This window comes from Ammospiza caudacuta, chromosome 4, assembly GCF_027887145.1.
Source record: "Ammospiza caudacuta isolate bAmmCau1 chromosome 4, bAmmCau1.pri, whole genome shotgun sequence".
NCBI lineage: Eukaryota > Metazoa > Chordata > Aves > Passeriformes > Passerellidae > Ammospiza > Ammospiza caudacuta.
In genome coordinates this window covers 72,772,300-72,791,448 of record NC_080596.1, presented here as the reverse complement: position 1 = coordinate 72,791,448, position 19,149 = coordinate 72,772,300, and the positions used below count along the sequence as shown (strand labels likewise).

Here is a 19,149-nt window from a genome sequence, read left to right as displayed (position 1 = left end):
CAAGCACTCCTCCGTTCCTCCGCGCATCTCTCCGAGCATCCCCCGGCGCACTCCCCTCCACTCTCCGCGGATTCCTCCGTGCACTCCTCCGTCCCCCCGCTCACTCCTCCATCCTCTCGCGCACTCCTGCATCCCTCCTCCGTCTCTCTGCTCACTCCTGCATCCCTCCTCCGTCCCTCCTCCATCCCTCTGCTCACTCCTCCATCCCTCCTCCATCCCTCCCCGCACTCCTCCATCCCTCCTCCATCCCTCCCCGCACCCTGCGCCCATCCCCGGCCGCCGGTGCCGCTCCTGCGGGGGATGGCGGAGCGGCCGCGTTTCCTCTGCGGCGTGGTGGAAGGTAGGTCTGTCCCTGCGGGGCCGCTGCCCGGCCCGCCCGGGCGTTCCCCCGAGGGGAAGCGGGGTCGGGAAGGGCCCCAGGCTGGGGGGAGGTGGGAGTGGGGTCCTTGCACAGAGCCCCATCTCTGCCAGGGGGCTGGACCAGCAGCGCCCCAGCCCACCCTGCAGCCGCCCCAGCACAGCCAGAGGGGCTCAGGGAGCCTCTGCTCAGCCCCAGAGCTCCACACGGGGCTCTTGGCTGCCCTGGAGCCAGGGGCGCTTCCCTGTGTGCCCACCCTGCCCATGGGGCAGCCGTGCAGGACTCATGCCCAAAGTTGGCCAGGGAGAGCTTTGTGTTCTCCCTGCCCACATGCCCAGCTCCCCGTGGAGCTGGCAGATCCCTCTGCCCTCCTGCTGGCAGCACAGCACCCCTGGGACGGGCACTGCCCTCTGCCCCACCTGAGGGAGCAGCAGCACCGAGCAAATGGATGGAAAACAAACAGGAAATGCAGGGGTGGGGAGGCTGGCATGATTCAGACGTGAATCACTGGTGTAGTAGAGCTGACCTGGGAAGGAGGACAGGGATGATGCTGGCAAATCCATTCCAGGAGAACTCTGCTGAGTGGCCTCCTTGGCAGCCCATGTGCTGTGGAAGTGTCACTTGCAGGGGCCATACAGGGACTCTGGGGACCTCGCTGGGATCTCAAAATAGCAAATTATTTCCCACAGAAATAACTTTTTTTGGGTGAAATGTTTGCAGGGATTCTTGAGTTGCCACAAATTTGACCCTGTGCATGGTGGGGGGTGGACAGCAAAGTGATTTTATATTATTTCAAAACATATGGAATAACCATGTAGGTGTTGAGGCAGGTAGAAAATGTGTCTGCAGAGAGGAGACAGATGGAGAGTGGGTGTTGCTGTGTGCAAACCCCCTCAGCATTGCCCAGGGCTGCTGCAGGGTGGGCTCCTGCCCAAGGCAGCCAAGGGAATGAGGGCAGGTGAGCTCTGGGACACTGATTTGGAAAATGCAGGTTACACTGGCCTCATGGAGAGCTGGTCCTTCCTCCCAGCTTGATGGGGTCAGTGCAGCCTGCCCCTGTGCACCACCCACTTTTGGGAATGCTGTCACTTCCCCGTATCTGCTGCCCTTGGCCCTGACTGCTGGAAGCTGCAGTGATTGATTCAGAAGTTGCCCACAATGCAGAGAGAAAGCAGGGAGATACCTTGATGGCCAATTCTCATCACTGTCCAAGACATAATGGATTTTCTGTGGTACTTCACCTTGCATCTGCCAGATCTTGAAGAGAATTTAGGTGGCTGAAGGCTCTTCTCTTGCTAAATCTCAGCTCTGTGCTGGGACTGATAGGTTCCCTTTAACCTCCACTTTGAGGAGCTGTCAAATCTGCATTTCTCCAAACCCATTTATCAGCCTGTCCCAGGGGAAGGGGTTTGTGTTCCTCTGGATTTCCTCTGGATATCCTCTCTCCCTGGCTTTGCAGACAGCTCTGCACCTCCCTACATGCAGGAATAGGAAGGGCCCTTCCCTGGAAGTGATCCCAAAGGCAGAATGGGTGCTGCAAGTCTGGAATTCAGGGATAGACCAGAGAAACTCCTGAGGCACTTTCCAAAAACTGCATTGTTGGGAAGGATGAAAGTTTGACAAGAAAGTCTCACAGATGCTTAGCAGAAAGATTTTTTTAAATGTAGAGTCTGATGAAGGAATAGAGGTAGAAGCAAGTTTTGATATAGAAGAAAAGAATTGCTGAGCCAGTCTCACTGGATAACCAAGGAGGCAAAGGCTGTGTTAGTTAGAAGGGGTTTTTATGGCTTAGAGCAAAGGATAAACCCACCCCAAACAAGAAGATGTTTGTACCAAGCAGAAAGAGAGCACAGGCAAACAAGTCAGCAAATGTAGCAAGTAGAAAGAAGATTTCAGAATTTTCCACTGCAAGAAAACTGAAAAACAACTTCTAGCTTAAACTGTAATGCACTGACTTTTAGTGATTGGAGAACAGTAACATGGATATGGTAATTACAGTAGTTATGATAGGCTAGAGATAAAAGTTAAGGTATAGATTGGTTCTAATGTATGAAGATGCTCAGCAAAGCAAAGTATAGAATGCATTGTAACAAAAAAAAAATATAATGTGACCCAAAAAAAGTATAGAATGCATTGTGACCAAAAGAAAAGTCTATAATGCATTTATAACCTAAACTCAGGGTCTCCAGGCCTGCCTGCAGCTGGAGCTGACAGCTGTGGGCACAGCTCTGTCACCCATGACCCTGGATGGAATAAACTGAATTTTAGAGAGCTGCCTGAAGTCCCACATCCCTCATTCAGGCTCTTACTGCATTTTGCCTTTTTTCCCCTCCCTTTTCCAGGTTTCTATGGCAGACCCTGGTCAATGGATCAGAGGAAACTTCTCTTTCAATGGCAAGTACCCTGAATGTTCCTCTCTGAAGGTGGGGGTGGCAGCCAAGGGGCCTCATTATTCAGTGTCCCCCTGTCCTGGCGCTCTCGGACGGACAGACGGACAAGGGGCCGGCAGGTGGTGCTGGGGCTCCGCACATCCCTGCGTGGGACATGATGCAGATGAGAAGACCAGAAACACAGACAAAACACAGGCTAGAGTCGCATTTCTCCAGAGTTAAAAGGCAGTTTCTTCGTGGAAATTATTCATTATTCTGCCATCCAATGATTAGGATTAGCAGTTAGGATTCAGAGCTGGTCTGTACTAATGAAAGGAATGAGAGAGAGGTGGCTTTACAAACAAACTGTGGGGCTGCAGGTAGATAAACCCAGATACTGATATTTGGAAAAAAAAAAAAAAGCAGTAAAAAGCAATAGAAGTAACCAAAATTCCATAGGGATTCCACTAATTGACACAGACTCACCCAAGGTCGTGGTAAATTCCTGGACTTGGAGAAAAAGAACAGAGACACAAAGAAAAAGAAGGAAGGGGAGGAATGCCTGGTAGATAAACCCAGATTTTGATATTTTAAAAAAGCAATAGGAGTAACCATCAATTCCATAGAAATTTCATTAATTGACACAGACTCGCCCAAGGCTGTGCTAAATTCTGGACTTGGAGAAAAAGAACAGAGACACAAAGAAAAAGAAGGGAGGGAGGAATGCCTGCAGGTAGATAAACCTAGATACTGATATTTGGGGAAAAGCATCAGTAAAAAGCAATAGGAGTAACCAAAATTCCATAGGAATTCCACTGATTGACACAAACTGTTGCTCACCCAAGGCTGTGCTAAATTCCTGGATTTGGTGAAAAAGAGCAGAGACACAGAAAAAGAGGAGAGGGGGAATGCACATTGCAAGCAGGGTCTGTATTAGGTGGTTCAGGAACTCTGTACCTCTCAAGCACCTCAACCAATTGGGAAAGGGAGAGGGAAATATGACTGGGAAATTAATAAAAAGGAGGTGACAGTGTGGGCAGTGACAATGTAATTAAGGAGCAGAGGACAGAATTCTGCAGGGACAAAATTCACAGAATTGACAGAGTGACCAGGCTGGAAGAGACCTCCAAGATCATCAAATACAACCCAGCCCCAACACCCCAACCAAGCCCTGGCACCCAGTGCCACATCCAGGCTTTGTTAAACACACCCAGGGATGGGGACTGCACCACCTCCCCGGGCAGAACATTCCAGAACTTTATCACCCTTTCTGTGAAAAACTTTTCCCTGCTATCCAGCCTGTATTTCCCTTGGTGCAGCTCGAGGCTGTGTGCTCTGGGTGTGTCAGTGCTGCTGCAGACAGAGCCCAGCCCCAGCTGAGCACAGGCACCTTCCAGGAGCTGTGCAGAGTGATGGGGGCACCCCTGAGCCTCCTTTTCTGCAGGCTGAGCACCCCCAGCTCCCTGAGATACAGAAAATGGAAGGAAAACAAGCTGGGATGTTCTAAATACTTCAGGAATTAAAAGTTTTTGCCTGGTGCTGCACTGGCATGTGGCACATGAGGGTAACATGCCCATTGGTATCTTATCTAGAAAGAAACAAAATAAGGAACTTTTATCATGAGATACCTGCAGTGCTTTCTACTCTGTTCACTGTGGGAAAATGTAAAATATTTTCTGCTGAGGAGGATGAATAAAACCAATGAATATATCAGATGGCTTCCATGCAGAAGTGCCAAAAGAGGGAGGGGTCTGCCATCCCAGGGGCACATCCTGCTGGTGTCTGACACCAACCTTACAGTCTCGGGACTTTTGCTGCTCAGAGTGACCCCAAGATGAGTTAGAAAGTCTCTTTTCCCAGCCTGGTGGTCGAAGAAGGAGTCAGAACTCTCCATTTCTTGGTCTCAAGGTTGTTTATTGTAACTTATCCATAAAAATCTTTCTCTTGACCTGCCAAGGTCCGCTCAGCAGGTCAGAGGCACTCTGCCTGCCTCAGAGGCAATGTTGTCTTTTTATACTAAAAACTACATGTACAATATTTACAATTACTTCCCAATACCTATCACCTATTAGACAGTGAGCTTCTACTCTAGACCAATCCAAAAGTGCCACCATCACAGCAGAAGATGGAGGCCAAGAAGAAGAAGGAGAAAGGCTGGACACGCCCAGATCTCTCCATCTTGCCTCTTGAACCCCATTCTAAAAACCCCAAAAATCTATTTTTCACCCCATGATAAATTCACTATCATTCTACTTAAACTTTCATGGCTTGTAATTCTTCATATAATATTAGTAATTGTTTTTTCCAGGGGCTAAATCAAAGGCACAGGGGTCCTGGGCTCTGTGCCAAGGTCTCTGAGCCCCCTGGGCAGGGGCTGGAGCCCTCCAGGGCAGCCAGAGGAATTTCCTGGGTTCCCACATCAGAGCTCAGCACTGGAGCACTGGCTGAGCTCTCTGCCTCCCTGTGGCTGTGCAAAGAGCCCGTGGGGAGCCTGGCTGACTCCTTTCTCTCCCTGCCCAGGCTGCAGCAGCGGGGGCTGAACTGCTACATGTACGCACCCAAGGATGAGCTGAAGCACCGGCTGCTCTGGAGAGAGCCCTACACAGAGCATGAGGCAGGTACCGGCTCTGCTGGGCCCCTCAGGGGAAAGCATGGGCTGTATCACAGCTGTTTCCATCCTGCCAGGACCTTCCCCATTGCAGGGAGGGCCCCAGACCTTGCCAAGGGCAAGAAGACTCCCAGAGTGTGCCCATCATGGGGAATTGCCTAAGGGAGCAGCCAGCCTCCCATGTGGGTCTCAGGCAATGTGCTTGAGTACAGCCAGGGCCACAGACCCTTGCCAAAAGTCCTCTGTGTCATAAGAGAGTGGGAATGGTCCTCCTGGAGCCTCTCCCCTCCCAGTGACCTCAGGTCCTTCCTTTCACAATCCTGGGGTTCACTCTCCCTGCCCCTTCCATCCCTTGTCCTGCTCAGTCCTTTTTCTCTTTCCATCCCTTATTCCCTTCCATCCCTTTTCCCCCTCCATTCCTTATTCCCCTGCATTTCTTGTCCTATTCCATCCCTTATTCCCCTTCATCCTTTGTCCCTCTCCACCCCTTCTCCTCCATTCGTTGTTCAATTTCATCCCTTGGTCCTGCTCCATCCTTTGGCTCGCTCCATCCCCTGTCCCCCTTCATCCCTTTCCTGCTTGATCCTTTTTCTCCCTCCATCCCTTGTCCCCCTCCATCCCTTATTCCCCTCCATCCCTTGGTCCTGCTTCATCCTTTTTCCCTTCCATCCCTTTTCCCCCTCCATCCCTTATTCCCCTTCATTCCTTGTCCTATTCCATCCCTTATTCTCCTTCATCCTTTGTCCTCATCCATCCTTTATTCCCTTTATTCCCCTTCATCCCTTATGCCCCTCTATCCCCTGTTCCATTCCATCCCTTGGTCCTGCTCCATCCTTTTTACCCCTCCATACCTTTTCCCCCTCCATCCCTTGTACCACCTATTCCTTGTCCTATTCCATCCCTTGTCCTGCTCCATCCTTTGTCTCCTTCAATCCCTTGTCCCCCTCCACCCCTTATTCCCCTCCATTCCTTGTTACATTCCATCCCTTGGTCCTGCTCCATCCTTTTTCCCCTTCCATCCCTTATTCCCTTCCATCCCTTTTCCCTCTCCAACCCTTGTCCTATTCCACCCCTTATTCCCCTTCATTCCTTGTCCCATTCCATCCTTCATTCCCCTCCATCCCTTGGTCCTTCTCCATCCTTTGTCCTCCTCCACCCCTTATTCCCCTCCATCTCTTGTTCCATTACATTCCTCGGTCCTGCTCCGTCATTCTTTCCCCTCCACCCCTTATCCCCCTCCATCCTTTGTCCATCCCTTTTCTCTCTCCATTCCTTGTCCCCCTCCACCCCTTGTCCTGCTCTATCCTTCATCCCTTTCCATCCCTTATTCCCCTCCATCTCTTACTCTCCTCCATCCCTCATCCCCCCACCCCGTCCCTGTCCCCTGTCCCTCCCAGCTCTCACAGTTCCCCTGTGCTCTGTCCCCAGCCCGCATGCGGTCTCTCATCGGGGCTGCCCACGAACGGGGGGTGGAGTTTATTTTCGCCATTTCTGCCGGCCAGGACATGGTGTTTTCCAGCGCTGGGGATCGCCTCCTGCTGCAGCAAAAACTCAGGCAGGTACCGTGGGCCATTCCTTCATCCCACTGCTCCCAGGCCAGGGGCACACGTGCTATGTGTGCCCATGTGTGCCCATGTGTGCCCCCTGTGTGACGGTGTTCACAGGGGTCTTAGGATGAGGGAAGAGACGAGGATCTGACTCCACGTTTCAGAAGGCTGATTTATTATTTTATGATATATATTACATTAAAACTATACTAAAAGAATAGAAGAAAGGATTTCATCAGAAGGCTAGCTAAGAATAGAACAGGAAAGAATGATAAAGGCTTCTGTCTCAGACTCTTTGTCCAAGACAGCTGACTGTGATTGACCATTAATTACAAACAACCACATGAGACCAATCACAGATGCACCTGTTGCATTCCACAGCAGCAGATAATCAATGTTTACATTTTGTTCCTGAGGCCTTTCAGCTTCTCAGGAGGAAAAATCCAAAGGAAAGGATTTTTCCTAAAAGATGTCAGTGACACCCCCTGTGCCCACTCAGACGTGTTTATGGGTCCCCATGTGTGCCCCCTGTGCCCACCCCGTGGGCTGCTATTGGGGTGTGAACCCTTCCTGCTGCTCTGGGCTGCCCAGTGGCCAATGTGCTGTCCCTGTCACTGTGACAGAGAGCTGAGGGCTCCATGGGTGCAGGAGAAGGAGCAGCCAAGGCCCAGAAGCTGCTGGGCAGCGCTGAGGGTGGCACAGAGCCCTGGCTCCCCAGGGAGGGCACAGAGCTGTTGGCTTGGTGGGGTGGCTCCATGGGCAGCTGCCACTCCCTTGGCAGGAGCTGCCCCGTGCTGTGCCATGCTCAGATGCCCCTGTGGAGCTCCCTGGGGGTCTCTGCTGCCCGGGGGTCCCAGCAGCCCCTGTCTGTGCCCACAGGTGGCCGCCCTGGGGTGCCGCTCCTTCGCGCTGCTCTTCGACGACATCGACCCCTGCATGTGCCAGGCTGACAGAGACGTCTTCCCCTCCCTGGCACAGGCTCAGGCCTCTGTGGCCAACCAGGTGTACCAGGAGCTGGGCCAGCCCTCAGTCTTCCTCTTCTGCCCTACAGGTACTGCCTGCAGCCCCAGTGCCCAAAGCGGGGAGCCCCCTCAGACTGGGGTGCCCGTGGGCTGCACCCCTGACCCTGCTGAGAGCTTAGTGCCCAGGAAGCCCCCACAGCTCTCCCTGGGCTCCTCACCCTCCCAGGGGAGCTCTGGACACCTCAGGGCTAGACTGGGACTACCAATGATCCCAGCAGCCCATCCCAGCCTCCTCATCCTCCTAGTGGAGCTCTGCCCATCTCAGAACTAGGCTAGGACTAGCCCATGATCCTGGCAGCTCCCACAGCTCTCCCTGGGCTCCTCACCCTTCCAGGGCAGCTTTGGCCATCCCAGGGCTAGACTAGGACGAGTCCATGATCCCAGCAGCCCTTCCCAGCCTCCTCACCCTCCTAGTGGAGCTCTGACCACCTCAGGGCTAGACTAGGACTAGCCCATGATCCTGGTAGCCCATCCCAGCTTCCTCATCCTCCCAGGAGAGCTCTGGCCACCTCAGGACTAGACTAGGACTAGCCCATGATCCTGGCAGCTCCCACAGCTCTCCCTGGGCTCCTCACTCTCCCAGGGGAGGTCTGACCACCTCAGGGCTAGCCCATGATCCTGGCAGCCCCTCCCAGCCTCCTCACCCTCCCAGGGGAGCTCTAAGGTGTCAGGACTAGTCCAGGATGCTGGCAGTCCCTCCCCTCCTGTTCCCCAGCCCTCAGGGGATGCTCTGTGCTCTCTCCCCAGAGTATTGCAGCTCACTGTGCTCTCCCAGCCCCAGCCAGTCCTGCTACCTGCAGACCATTGGGCAGGAGCTGCTCCCAGGGATCGCTGTCATCTGGACAGGTGAGCACGGACCAGCTCTGGGAGTGTGGCCAGCAAAACAGGCTGAGCCCATGGCAGGGAGAAATGATGATAGGGAGGAGGAGTCCACCTTATCAGAAGGCTAATTAATTACTTTATTATACTATATATATATATATACATATATATATTCTATAATACTATATATTATTGGTAATATATATTATTAGTAGTAATATATAATATGTAATATTATATATAATAATTATAATAATAATTAATAATTATAAAAAGAAATAATACTTATAGAACTATAATATATATAAGAATATAAATTTCCTATATTGTATATATTTATATAAATAATTTTATATATACATATATTAATATTAAATATATATTAAATATTAATATATTTATGTATTTAAATATATTTTCTATACTTATAAACATAAAATTATAAATTATATATTATATATTACATTATATTATTATAAATATAACATCATATATAAATGAATAATGACTAATATAATGATAATTATAATATCATAATTATATTATTAGTAGTAATATATAATACTATATATTACTTTATTATATTATTAGACTATGTTACATTACATCTAAACTGAATCTGCCTAACACTCAACTGCACTCCACTGCACAGAATCTCAGCCTTCCATCCTGACACACACACACCTGGCCCTGGCAGGCCAAGGAAACAAAACACCACTTTGGGTAAACAATCTCCATATTGCATTCTACTTTGGCACAAACACAGGCACAGCAAATAAGAATTGTTTTTCCTTTCTCTGAGGTTCAGAGAACGTGAATCCCAGAAATATTCTTGGGAAGAACTGTGCCTTGCTTTTCTCTGTGAGGAGAAATGTGGCTCCACGTGGCCAGTGTCTCAAAGCCCGTGGCCACAGGCTGTGCTGGGAGAGCCATCAGCAGTGGCCCTACTGTGGTGCCTCTCACTGGGGTGTGCAGGGCTTTGGGCTGGGGCTCTGCTCTCCTCACTGTGGTGACCACAACCTCATCTCCATGCCCTTGTCCCTGCTGTGTGTCTGTGCTGGAGCCCAGGCCCCAAGGTGGTGTCCCAGGAGCTGTCAGCAGAGCTGCTGGAGGAGGTGGAGGCCGTCCTGAGGCGCCCTCCTGTCATCTGGGACAACCTCTACGCCAACGACTATGACTGCAGACGAGTCTTCCTGGGCCCCTACATGGGCCGAGCTCCTGGCCTCATGGCCAGGCTCCAAGGGCTGCTCCTCAACCCCAACTGTGAGCTCCAGGCCAACTTCATCCCCATCCACACGCTGGGCACCTGGTTTGGGAGCGAGCTGGGGAGCTGTGCCCACCCTGAGCACACAGGTACCTGGCACCATGCCTAAGGCAGCTCTGTGCATGCCCAGCCCTGCAGGGCTGCCCAGGCTGATGAGCTGCAGTTCCTCAGGAATGGAGGGAGCCCTGGGGGACAGCCAAGGAGCTCAGGATGGGAGCTACAGCGCACAGGAAGCCTTGGAGCTGGCTCTGCGTGACTGGGTGGCTGAGATAAACCAGCAAGCCTTGGAGTCAGGTAAATGGATTTGCATGAGCAGCAGCATCCCTCCATCCCTGGAGTGTTGGAGTGGGGGTTAGGAACTCCACCCTGCCCATCTGGAGGGTCTGGGGCTGGTGTGGCAGCAGGGCCATGCAGGCCATGGTGGGCAGCTGTGCTGTGCTGCCCCGTGGGTGCTCCTGCCATGGCCACAGCCTGCAGAGGGTTTCCTTGGCTGGCACAAGCAGAGCCTGGGCCAGCTCTGGAGGAGAAGGTCAGCCAGGGGTGAGCTTGGTGTTTTGCAGTGTTTGCCTCTGCAAAGCCACAGCCTCAGCCCAGCCCAGGGTCCTGGCAGCTCAGGGGTGGAGGTCCCTGGCACTGTCCTGCCCCATTTCCATGCAGGTGCCAAAGGAGCTTCCCTCCTCTTGTTCCTTTCTGGCAGGAGGAAGGACCCCAGCACAGCCCAGTGTCAGCCTCAAGGGAGGACCAAAGCTGCAACCTGGCACAGCAGAAGGACAGAAGGGCACCCCTGACCCTCAGCCCCACAGCTCTGCTCCTGGTGGGGCAGACCAGCACAGCCCTGAGCCCTGCAGAGAGGCACCAGAGGAAGGGTGCAGGGAGGTGACCTCAGCCAGGACACCCCCTGGCCACCAGCAGAGCCCTACTGGGGACCAGCTCACTGCCACAGGGAGCTGTGAACCCCCCTCTGCTCTGCCCAGCGTGGATGGGAGTGCCCAGTCTGCAGGAACCACAGAGACCACCCAGAACCTCCCCAGCCCTACCATGAGCTCCAGCAGTGGGGCCAACACCAGTCAGAACATCTCCCTGCCCACCAGTGATGCCAGGACAGGGGATGGCAGCCCTGTCCACTCTCCCAGCAGCACCCAGCCTGAGGCCATCAGGACTGATGTGCCCCAGACACCCCCAGGACCTGGGGATGGTGCCAGCCCTGGTGCCTCAGCCCCACTGGCTGATGAGGTTGGTTCTGGGCCTGGTCCCATGGCACCAGTGACCCCAAAGGAGGCTGAGTCTGGCCCCATGGCCCTCAAGGAGGCTGGGTCTGGCCCCATGACTCCCAAGGAGGTCAGGACCAGTCCCACATCCCAGGTGGCCCCAGAGGAGGCTGAATCTGGCCCCATAACCCTTAAGGAGGCCAGGACAAGCTCCACACCGCAGGTAACCCCAAAGAAGGCTGAGTCTGGCCCCATGGTCCTCAAGGAGGCCAGGACCAGCCCCACATCCCAGGTCACCCCAGAGAAGGCCAGGACAAGCCCCACATCCCAGGTGACCCCAGAGGAAGCCAGGACCAGCCCCACCTCACAGGTGACCCCAGAAGAGGCTGGATCTGGCCCCAGGACCCTCAAGGAGGCCAGAATCCCCACATCCCAGGTGACCCCAGAGGAGCCCAGGACCACCCTCACAGCACCAATGACCCCAAAGGAGGCCAGACCCCACCCCACAGCACCCCTGACCCCAGAGGAGGCCATGCCCAGCCCCACATCACCCCTGACCCTGGAGGAGGTGCGGATGCTGGTGGAGCTCTTCTACCTGCCCTACCAGCATGGCTCTCTGGCACAGCAGCTCCTGGAGCACTTTCGGTGGCTGCGAGCCAACAGCCTCAGCGTGGGGGTCCCAGACACAGCTCCTGATGCCTGTGGGGTAAGGCTGCTCTGGAAGGTGGCTGCCATGGCTGGGATGTTGTGTTGGTTTGGAAAGACAGGAGTCTGCTAAGGAAGGCAGGAGCTTCTCCTGAAATGGAGAATGTAAACCCTCCCCACCCCTCTGAATTGCTATAAATTTTAAATTAAGGGACTCTCAGGCAAAAATATGGGAGCAGGAAATAACAATTCTTTAATAAGGAAGAAGAAAACAAATAAAAGGGTCAGGGTGTTGGTAGCAGTGCCATTGGAAATGTGGCTGCAGCCCTCCTGCAGTGTCAGGGGTGGTTCTGTTGGAGCAAGGGGATCCTGTAGAGAAGGATGTATTCTTCCTCTGAAGATCCAGTGAAAGAGACAGCTGCTGTTTCTCTGGGGAATCCCATGGAGAAAGCCGTGCTGGTGTCTCAAAACCTCTGGATTATATCCAGTTAGGAATGCTTGGCTCCTCCCAATGGGCGGAGCATCTCCCAATGGGATGCTATAGTTCTTATCAGCCATGCAGTGACATTCAATGGCTGTTATCAGCAGATGTCCCCTCCTGAGGGAGGAGGGATTGTAGTCACTCAAAGAGAGAGATAAGGCAAGCTGCCCACTTGACCAAAGATAATCTGCCATACAGATGGTAATAGAAAACATCTCACATTGCAATGTGGCTCAGGTGTCCCCCAGGTGTCTGACAGGCTCTGTGTGTCCCCAGGTCACACAGTGGCGGGGCCGGGCTCGCTCCTTCCAGCAGCTCTGCGCCCGGACGTGCCGCCTGCACAGCCGCCTGGTCAGCACGGCCGGCAGGGCGCTGCTCTACGACCTGCACCCCTACCTGTGGGACATCCGGAACCTGCTGCTGGCTGCCAGCGCCTTCATCCTCTGGCTGGGTACGTGCCTGATGCCAGCCCTTCCATTCCTGCCATCCCTGTCATCCTTGCCATTCCTGCCATGTATGTCATTCCCATCACACCTATCCAAACCCAGCTGTGTCAGAGTATATTTGTAGGCAACCCACAACAAATGATGAGGAGGACTCCACCTTATCAGAAGGCTAATTAATTACTTTATTATACTATATTATTTTATAGTATATTACATTACATCTAAACTGAATCTGCCCAGCATCTCATGACTGTCACCCAAAAAAGTTTCATACCTTCTTGGTGTTTCTCATGGCTACCTCCTCAGAGCACTGACTGTTTCTTCTTCACAAAATCACCAACTGACTCCAGTGCCCCTCTCAACCAGTCACTCCACTCTTTTATAGCACTTTTCTTATCATTGGTTACAGCTGTGGCCTTTTAAAGTCCTAATCTTTGATAATTGGCCCAGCTGCAACTCCTTAAGGGTAAGATTACTTTCTACACTATCTTTATTTTCTTGTATTTTATCCCCCTACACGTGGCTGATGCCATTCCTGCCAGCCCCATCACACCTATCCAAACCCAGCTGTGTTGGAGTAGAGTATTTGTAAGCAATCCCCAACAAATGATGAGGAGGACTCCACCTTATCAGAAGGCTAATTAATTACTTTATTATACTATACTATTTTATAGTATATTACATCTAAACTGAATCTGCCCAGCACTCAACGCTGTACAGAATCTCATGAGTGTCACCCAACAAAAGTTTCACACCTTCTTAGTGTTTCTCATGGGTAGCTCCTCAGAGCACTGACTCTTCTTCACAAAATCACCAACTGACTCCAATTCCCTTCTCAACCAGCCACTCCACTCTTTTATAGCACTCTTCTTCTCACTGGTTACAGCTGTGGCCTGTTAAAGTCAGGCCTGTTCCAAATCTTTGATAACTGGCCCAGCTGCAACTCCTTAGGGGTAAGATTACTTTCTACACTATCTTTGTTTTCTTATATTCTATCCCCCTATACGTGGCTGATGCCAGCCCTGCCATTCCTGCCATTCCTGCCAGCCCCATCACACCTATCCAAACCTGGCCATGTCAGAGTAGAGTATTTGCAGGCAACCCCCAGTGAGGGGAGAGGAATGATGCATCTGACTCCATCTTATCAGAAGGCTAAATAATTACTTTATTATACTATATTATTATATTATATTATATTATATTATATTATATTATATTATATTATATTATATTATATTATATTATATTATATTATATTATATTATATTATATTATATTATATTATATCTAAACTGAATCTGCCCAGCACTCAACCCTGCACAGAATCTCATGACTGTCACCCAACAGTCCCAACACACACACACCTGGCCCTGACAGGTCAAAGAAACAAAACACCATCACTCTGGCTAAACAATCTTCATATTGCATTCTACTTTGGCACAAACACAGGCACAGCAAATGAGATAAGAATATTCTTGGGAAGAACTGTGCCTTGCTTTTCTCTGTGAGGAGAAATGTGGGGCTCCATCAGGGTGCCAGGACCCTGAAGCACTGGGGCACACCTGGTGCTTGCTCTCTTCCCCAAGAAGGAGGTGAAGGTGTCTGGGACCCAGCACAGAGATTTGGGGTTCTGGTAGTGCCAGGGTCCCCACTGGAGCTCACCTCCCCTTGTATTGATATTTGATATTTTCTGCTGCTGACCCTTGTCCTGTGCTCACCTCCTTTGCAGATGGTCACCTCCTGTGCGACCCTGACCCCAAGGGCACCTGGGGGAGCTGCTTTGGCTGTAAGTATGGGCACTGCCCTGGCTCACCCACCTGCCAGGGGTCTGGCTGCTGCCCCCCATCACCCCCAGCCGCACTCGCCATCTGTGGCATTCACATTCTCTGAACAGAGAGAGAGATGAAGAGAAAACAATTCTTAGCTCTACTTGCTGCTCCTGCTGGTTTTGCACATGTGGAATGTGTTAGGGAGATTATTAACCTGAAGGGACTTGGTAATTGGATTCTGCTAATAATTATTTTCTCTTCTTTCTGTGCTTCTCCAGGAAAAAACCTGTAAAAGAGAATTATCTCTCTCTATGTTCAGAGAATGTGAATGCCACAGCCATCAGGCTGCCCTTCCCCACACTCTGCCTGCAGGAATGGCCCTGGGAATGCTGTCAGGGAGGGAGCAGATCTTCACCATATCCCACAGCTATTTCTAGGATATGGTTCCTCAGCCCTTTTATCCCAAAGACCCTTTAGCTTGTGTGGAAAAAGAGTTCTGGAAGCAGCAATGCCCTGGGTGAGAGGTGGGGCTGTTTTTTGAATGCCTGTGCATCACTTTGCAGTTTTCCTCTGGTTTGGGGCTCCCTGGTTGCTCTGGGGGCCTTGTGACCTCTTACAAAGCAAGAACTGTCACCAGGTGATGACCTGAGCAGGTCCCCAAGTTCATTGTGAGAGGGATCCATGTGCCTTGAGCCCCTTCCTTAGGGAAGCAGCACGCAGGGCACATTCTCACCACCCTGGGCTGCACAGCTGGGGAGCAGCTCCTTGGAGATCAGCAGAGGCTGATCTCCCCCTGCCCAGCAGCTTTTTGCTCACCTCAGGTGTGTCTGTGTCCTGCTGCTTCCAGGGTGCCAGAGCATCAGCGCCCCAATGCTGCTGGGGAGGGACGCCGAGCCCTGGGCGCGCCGTGGGGGCCTCTTTGGAGAGCTGCAGGTGAGAGTGGGACCCTCTTTGGAGAGCTGCAGGTGAGAGTGGGGCCCTCCCTCCCACTCTCTGGGGCTGAGGAGCCTTTGGGAAGTCACCATCCCAACCCTGCTGCTGAGCTGCTGCAAACTCAGAAAGGCAGAGCTGCCTCTGCACCTCAGTTGTTGTTCCTGGGGTTTCAGGAGTCTCAGAGCCATTCTCCTGCTGCCTCCAGGATGAGGTTTGGAGCCAGGATGAACTGATGGGCTGTATCTTTTCCAGGCATTGCTGCCCGTGGGGAACAGCTGTGACCTTTTCTACCATCCACCCCCGCTGTTCCCGTCCAGCCAGCTGTACCTGCTGCGCCCGCTGCTGCCCCTGGACAAGGTGGGAGCCGTGGCATGGAGGGGGATCCTGCCAGAGCCTTTGTGTGGCTTGTTCTGCCCATAAAATGATGAGTTACAGGCTCATCTGCTGCTGAGCTCCCAGTGTGGGGTGGATCCCTCTGTCCAGCTCTGCTCAGAGCCAGCTGGTCCAGGGCAGATTTTGGGGCTGTTGTCAGCAGCATGTCAGACACTGGCTTGGAGAACGTGCTGTGGCCTCAGCAAATCCACCTCTCTGACAGGGATCTGGGCAGAGCAGGAGAGGAAACCCCCTCAGCCATGGATAAACCAGCCCAGGGCAGGGTTGCCAGGTTGTGGATGATCTCCAGAGCAGCCCCAGTGCTGATCTCCAGCACTGGCTGTGAGCAGATGCCAGGAAAAATCCAGAACAGGACAAGTGTGGATGGCAACTTCCTGCAGCCTTCCCCTGTCTGCAGCTCTGGGCACTGCCAGAGCGTGTGGGGATCCATCTCCAAATCCCTTTTTCAAACACCCATCCAGGTTATGGGGTGATTCCCTGCTGGAGAGCAGCAGTTTCTGTCAGCTGTGACCTGCTTGGTGCCAGCTCTTGATGGGACAGGGAGGCAAAGGGAGAATCTGGATATGGAGGGATGTTCAAAGTTTTCCCATGTACCTGCAGTGAGCACCCCTGTCCCTCACCCTGCTCCTCTCCAGCTCAAGGAAAGGCTAACACCACAAATCCAGCCAGCACAGACACGAGTGCAGCTCGTTTCCTCAGGCTGAACCTTGACAACAACAATGTTGAGAGGAAGAGCCAGCTGAGCCCATCATCCCGTGGCAGGAACAGGCACAGCAGGACATGGCCCTGCCTCTGTTTTTGGGTGATCAGGGCAGCCTCCCCTTTCAGGAGCAAGGCTTTTATCAGAATGTTTGCAGCAGCAAACTCAACTGTGACCAGGACAGGACATTTGGGGATGTCCTGCTGTGCTCAGGCTCTCTGGAGCCCTGAGTTTCAGGTTGTTTTTGGTGCTCCAGCAGCTGCTCTCAGGATTGCCTGACCGGAATGGCAATTTCTGGTTTGAAGGCTGTTTGTGCTGTGGCCACGAGCCCAAGGCCAGCAGAAGGTGGTGGTGGCACTGTGGCATGGCAGGTACAGCCAGGGCTGACATGGATCTGGCTCTTCCAGGGAGAGCTTTACCGCATGTGCCGCGAGAGCCTGGACTGTGATCCCAAAGTGGCAGAGATCCTCGTGGCCCACCCGGATCTCCTCGGTGACAGGTGAGATGTGGCCCCTCTGAGGTTCCCTCCTGGACATGCTGCAGGGCTGGGGAGTGAGGAGATGGCCTCTCTTGGTGTCCCTGTGGGGACCAGCACTGCCCCATGGCTGGCAGTGGCCTCACTGGAAGGGACAGGGAGGGACATCCCTGTCATGGCAGCCACCACTGTGGATGTCCTGGATGCTGGAGGCTGCAATGGTTCCCCTTGGTGAGGGGTCTCAGTCAGTGAGTGCTGGGTGTGCTGTCCAGCTGGGGAATGAAGAGAGAGGCTGCTCTGAGGTGTTGGAGGCTGCAATGGTTCCCCTTGGCTGAGGGGTCTCAGAGGGGTGGTCAGTGGGTGCTGGGCGTGGTGTCCAGCTGGGAAATGAAGAGGAAGGCTGCTCTGAAGCTTCCCAGGAACTTCAGGCTCAGCTCAGCCATGCTCCTCCTCTCCCTGGCAGGCTCCTGGGCAGTTTCCTCAGCCTGAGCCCCGAGTACACCTTTGTGCTGGAGGATGAGGATGGCCCCTGTGGCTATGCAGCCGGAGCGCTCCACGCCGAAGGCTTCCTGCAGCAGCGAGACAGCAGCTGGCTGCCAGCCATAAGGCACAAGTACCCCCCAGAGCTGGGCACAGGGGGGGCAGCTCTGGGACAGGTGAGGGGACACCTGGAGCAGGGATAGGAGAGGTGGAGGGGGTTCCCTCATTGTGCTTGTCTCCCACAGGATGCCCTGGAGGAAGCAGTGCTCTTCTTCCACACAGAGCCCCTGGCAGTGCCCCAGCCCGTGCTGAGGCGTTTCCCCTCCCTGGTACAGCTGGGCACAGCCCCCCGTGTGCTGGATGTGGGGGCCAGTCGCAGCCTGGCCCTCTGCCTGCTGAGTGCACTCAGGGCCAATGGTGAGCATGACCTCTGAGTGCTGCCCTTCATCCGAGTGCTGGGAGCTGTCCCCTGCCAGTGCTCCCGGGCACTGTCCCCTCCCCTTGCACTGGGGACATGCGGGACTGTGTCTCAGGGCATCACTCTGTGACAAAGGGGCAGGGGAGAGACTGATTCCCTGTCACTGTGTCCCCAGCCCCAATGCCCTGACCTGTCACCTCCCTTCCAGGCTCACGGGGAGTGTTCTGCCAGGTCAGTGACTCCGACAGGCAGCAGCTGAGCTTCTACAGCAAGCTGGGCTTTGTGGCCCTGCCCGTGGCCTGGGGCAGCTCTCCCGGCTCTCAGCTCCTGGGACGACTCCTCTGATGACAGGGCACAGGGAGGCAGTGCCCCAGGCCAGGCTGAGCCCCCCATCCCACACAGCATCGGCCTGGGCAAGCGGGAGCAGAGGGGCACCTGGAGCAGACCAGGTACACATGGGAGGGGACATGGGGGTGAGCAGGATGTCACTGGGGTGTGTGCAGGGCTGTGAGGTACCTGGGTAGCAGAGAGCTATTTCTGCTGCTCAAGGGATTTGGTCACCTCTGTGCCACCCCAACTGTTACTGTTTGCTGGGTACCCTGCACCTTTGCTGGGCACCCTCAGGCCTGCAGGAGCTCGTGAGCCGTGTTTGGGTTTGTGGTCCTGGGGCACAGCACGGTGCCTTAGTGCCACAGGAGTGTCCCTGTCATGCAGGCTGGGCTGCCCAGCTCTCTCCATGCCCTGTGTGGCCTGAGACTGGGCAGCCAGTGCTGGGGCTGGCTCTCAGCACTGATGAGGACCTGCTGGTCTGTATGGACTGATCTGGTATGGGATGTGGTGGGGCAGCCTCTATTTTTGTGCCTGGGGCCTGAGGGAAGCGCTGTCCTTGGCAATAAAGCGTTTGCTGGGCTCTCACCGTGGCTCGTTTCTTGGGGGAAGGTGTTGGGATGCCAGCACATCCCTGTCACACCCTCAAACACTCTCACACATCTCACACTGGCTGTTGCTGTGTCCCCTCAAACAAAGCAGCTCCCCACACATCCCAGCAGCTCCCAGCCTCCAGCTGCTGGCAGTGTGAGCTCAGAGCCCCAGCCCTACAGGGCTTTCCTGCAGGATGGGATCCCTGGGCTTGGGGGGATCTGGGGGCCACAGCCTGCCCAGGACAGGCAGGACGACCAAGGAAAGGGATCTGTTCCATCCACCCCACTGCA

At 53.5% G+C, this 19,149-nt stretch overlaps 1 protein-coding gene across 1 annotated transcript; it reads left to right on the top strand.

Annotated features, from left to right (window-relative positions):
* Positions 1 to 300: 300 nt before the first annotated feature.
* On the top strand, positions 301 to 18,283 carry LOC131557140 (protein O-GlcNAcase-like). The gene is made up of 18 exons (XM_058804191.1): positions 301 to 340; positions 2,701 to 2,752; positions 5,248 to 5,345; positions 6,764 to 6,894; positions 7,762 to 7,933; positions 8,652 to 8,750; positions 9,795 to 10,079; positions 10,162 to 10,284; positions 10,688 to 11,421; positions 11,464 to 11,904; positions 12,601 to 12,775; positions 14,500 to 14,556; positions 15,387 to 15,472; positions 15,725 to 15,829; positions 16,973 to 17,064; positions 17,504 to 17,696; positions 17,766 to 17,937; positions 18,147 to 18,283. Exons 1-18 carry the CDS (start codon positions 301 to 303, stop codon positions 18,281 to 18,283), a joined length of 3,192 nt encoding a protein of 1,063 aa, XP_058660174.1.
* Positions 18,284 to 19,149: the final 866 nt, after the last annotated feature.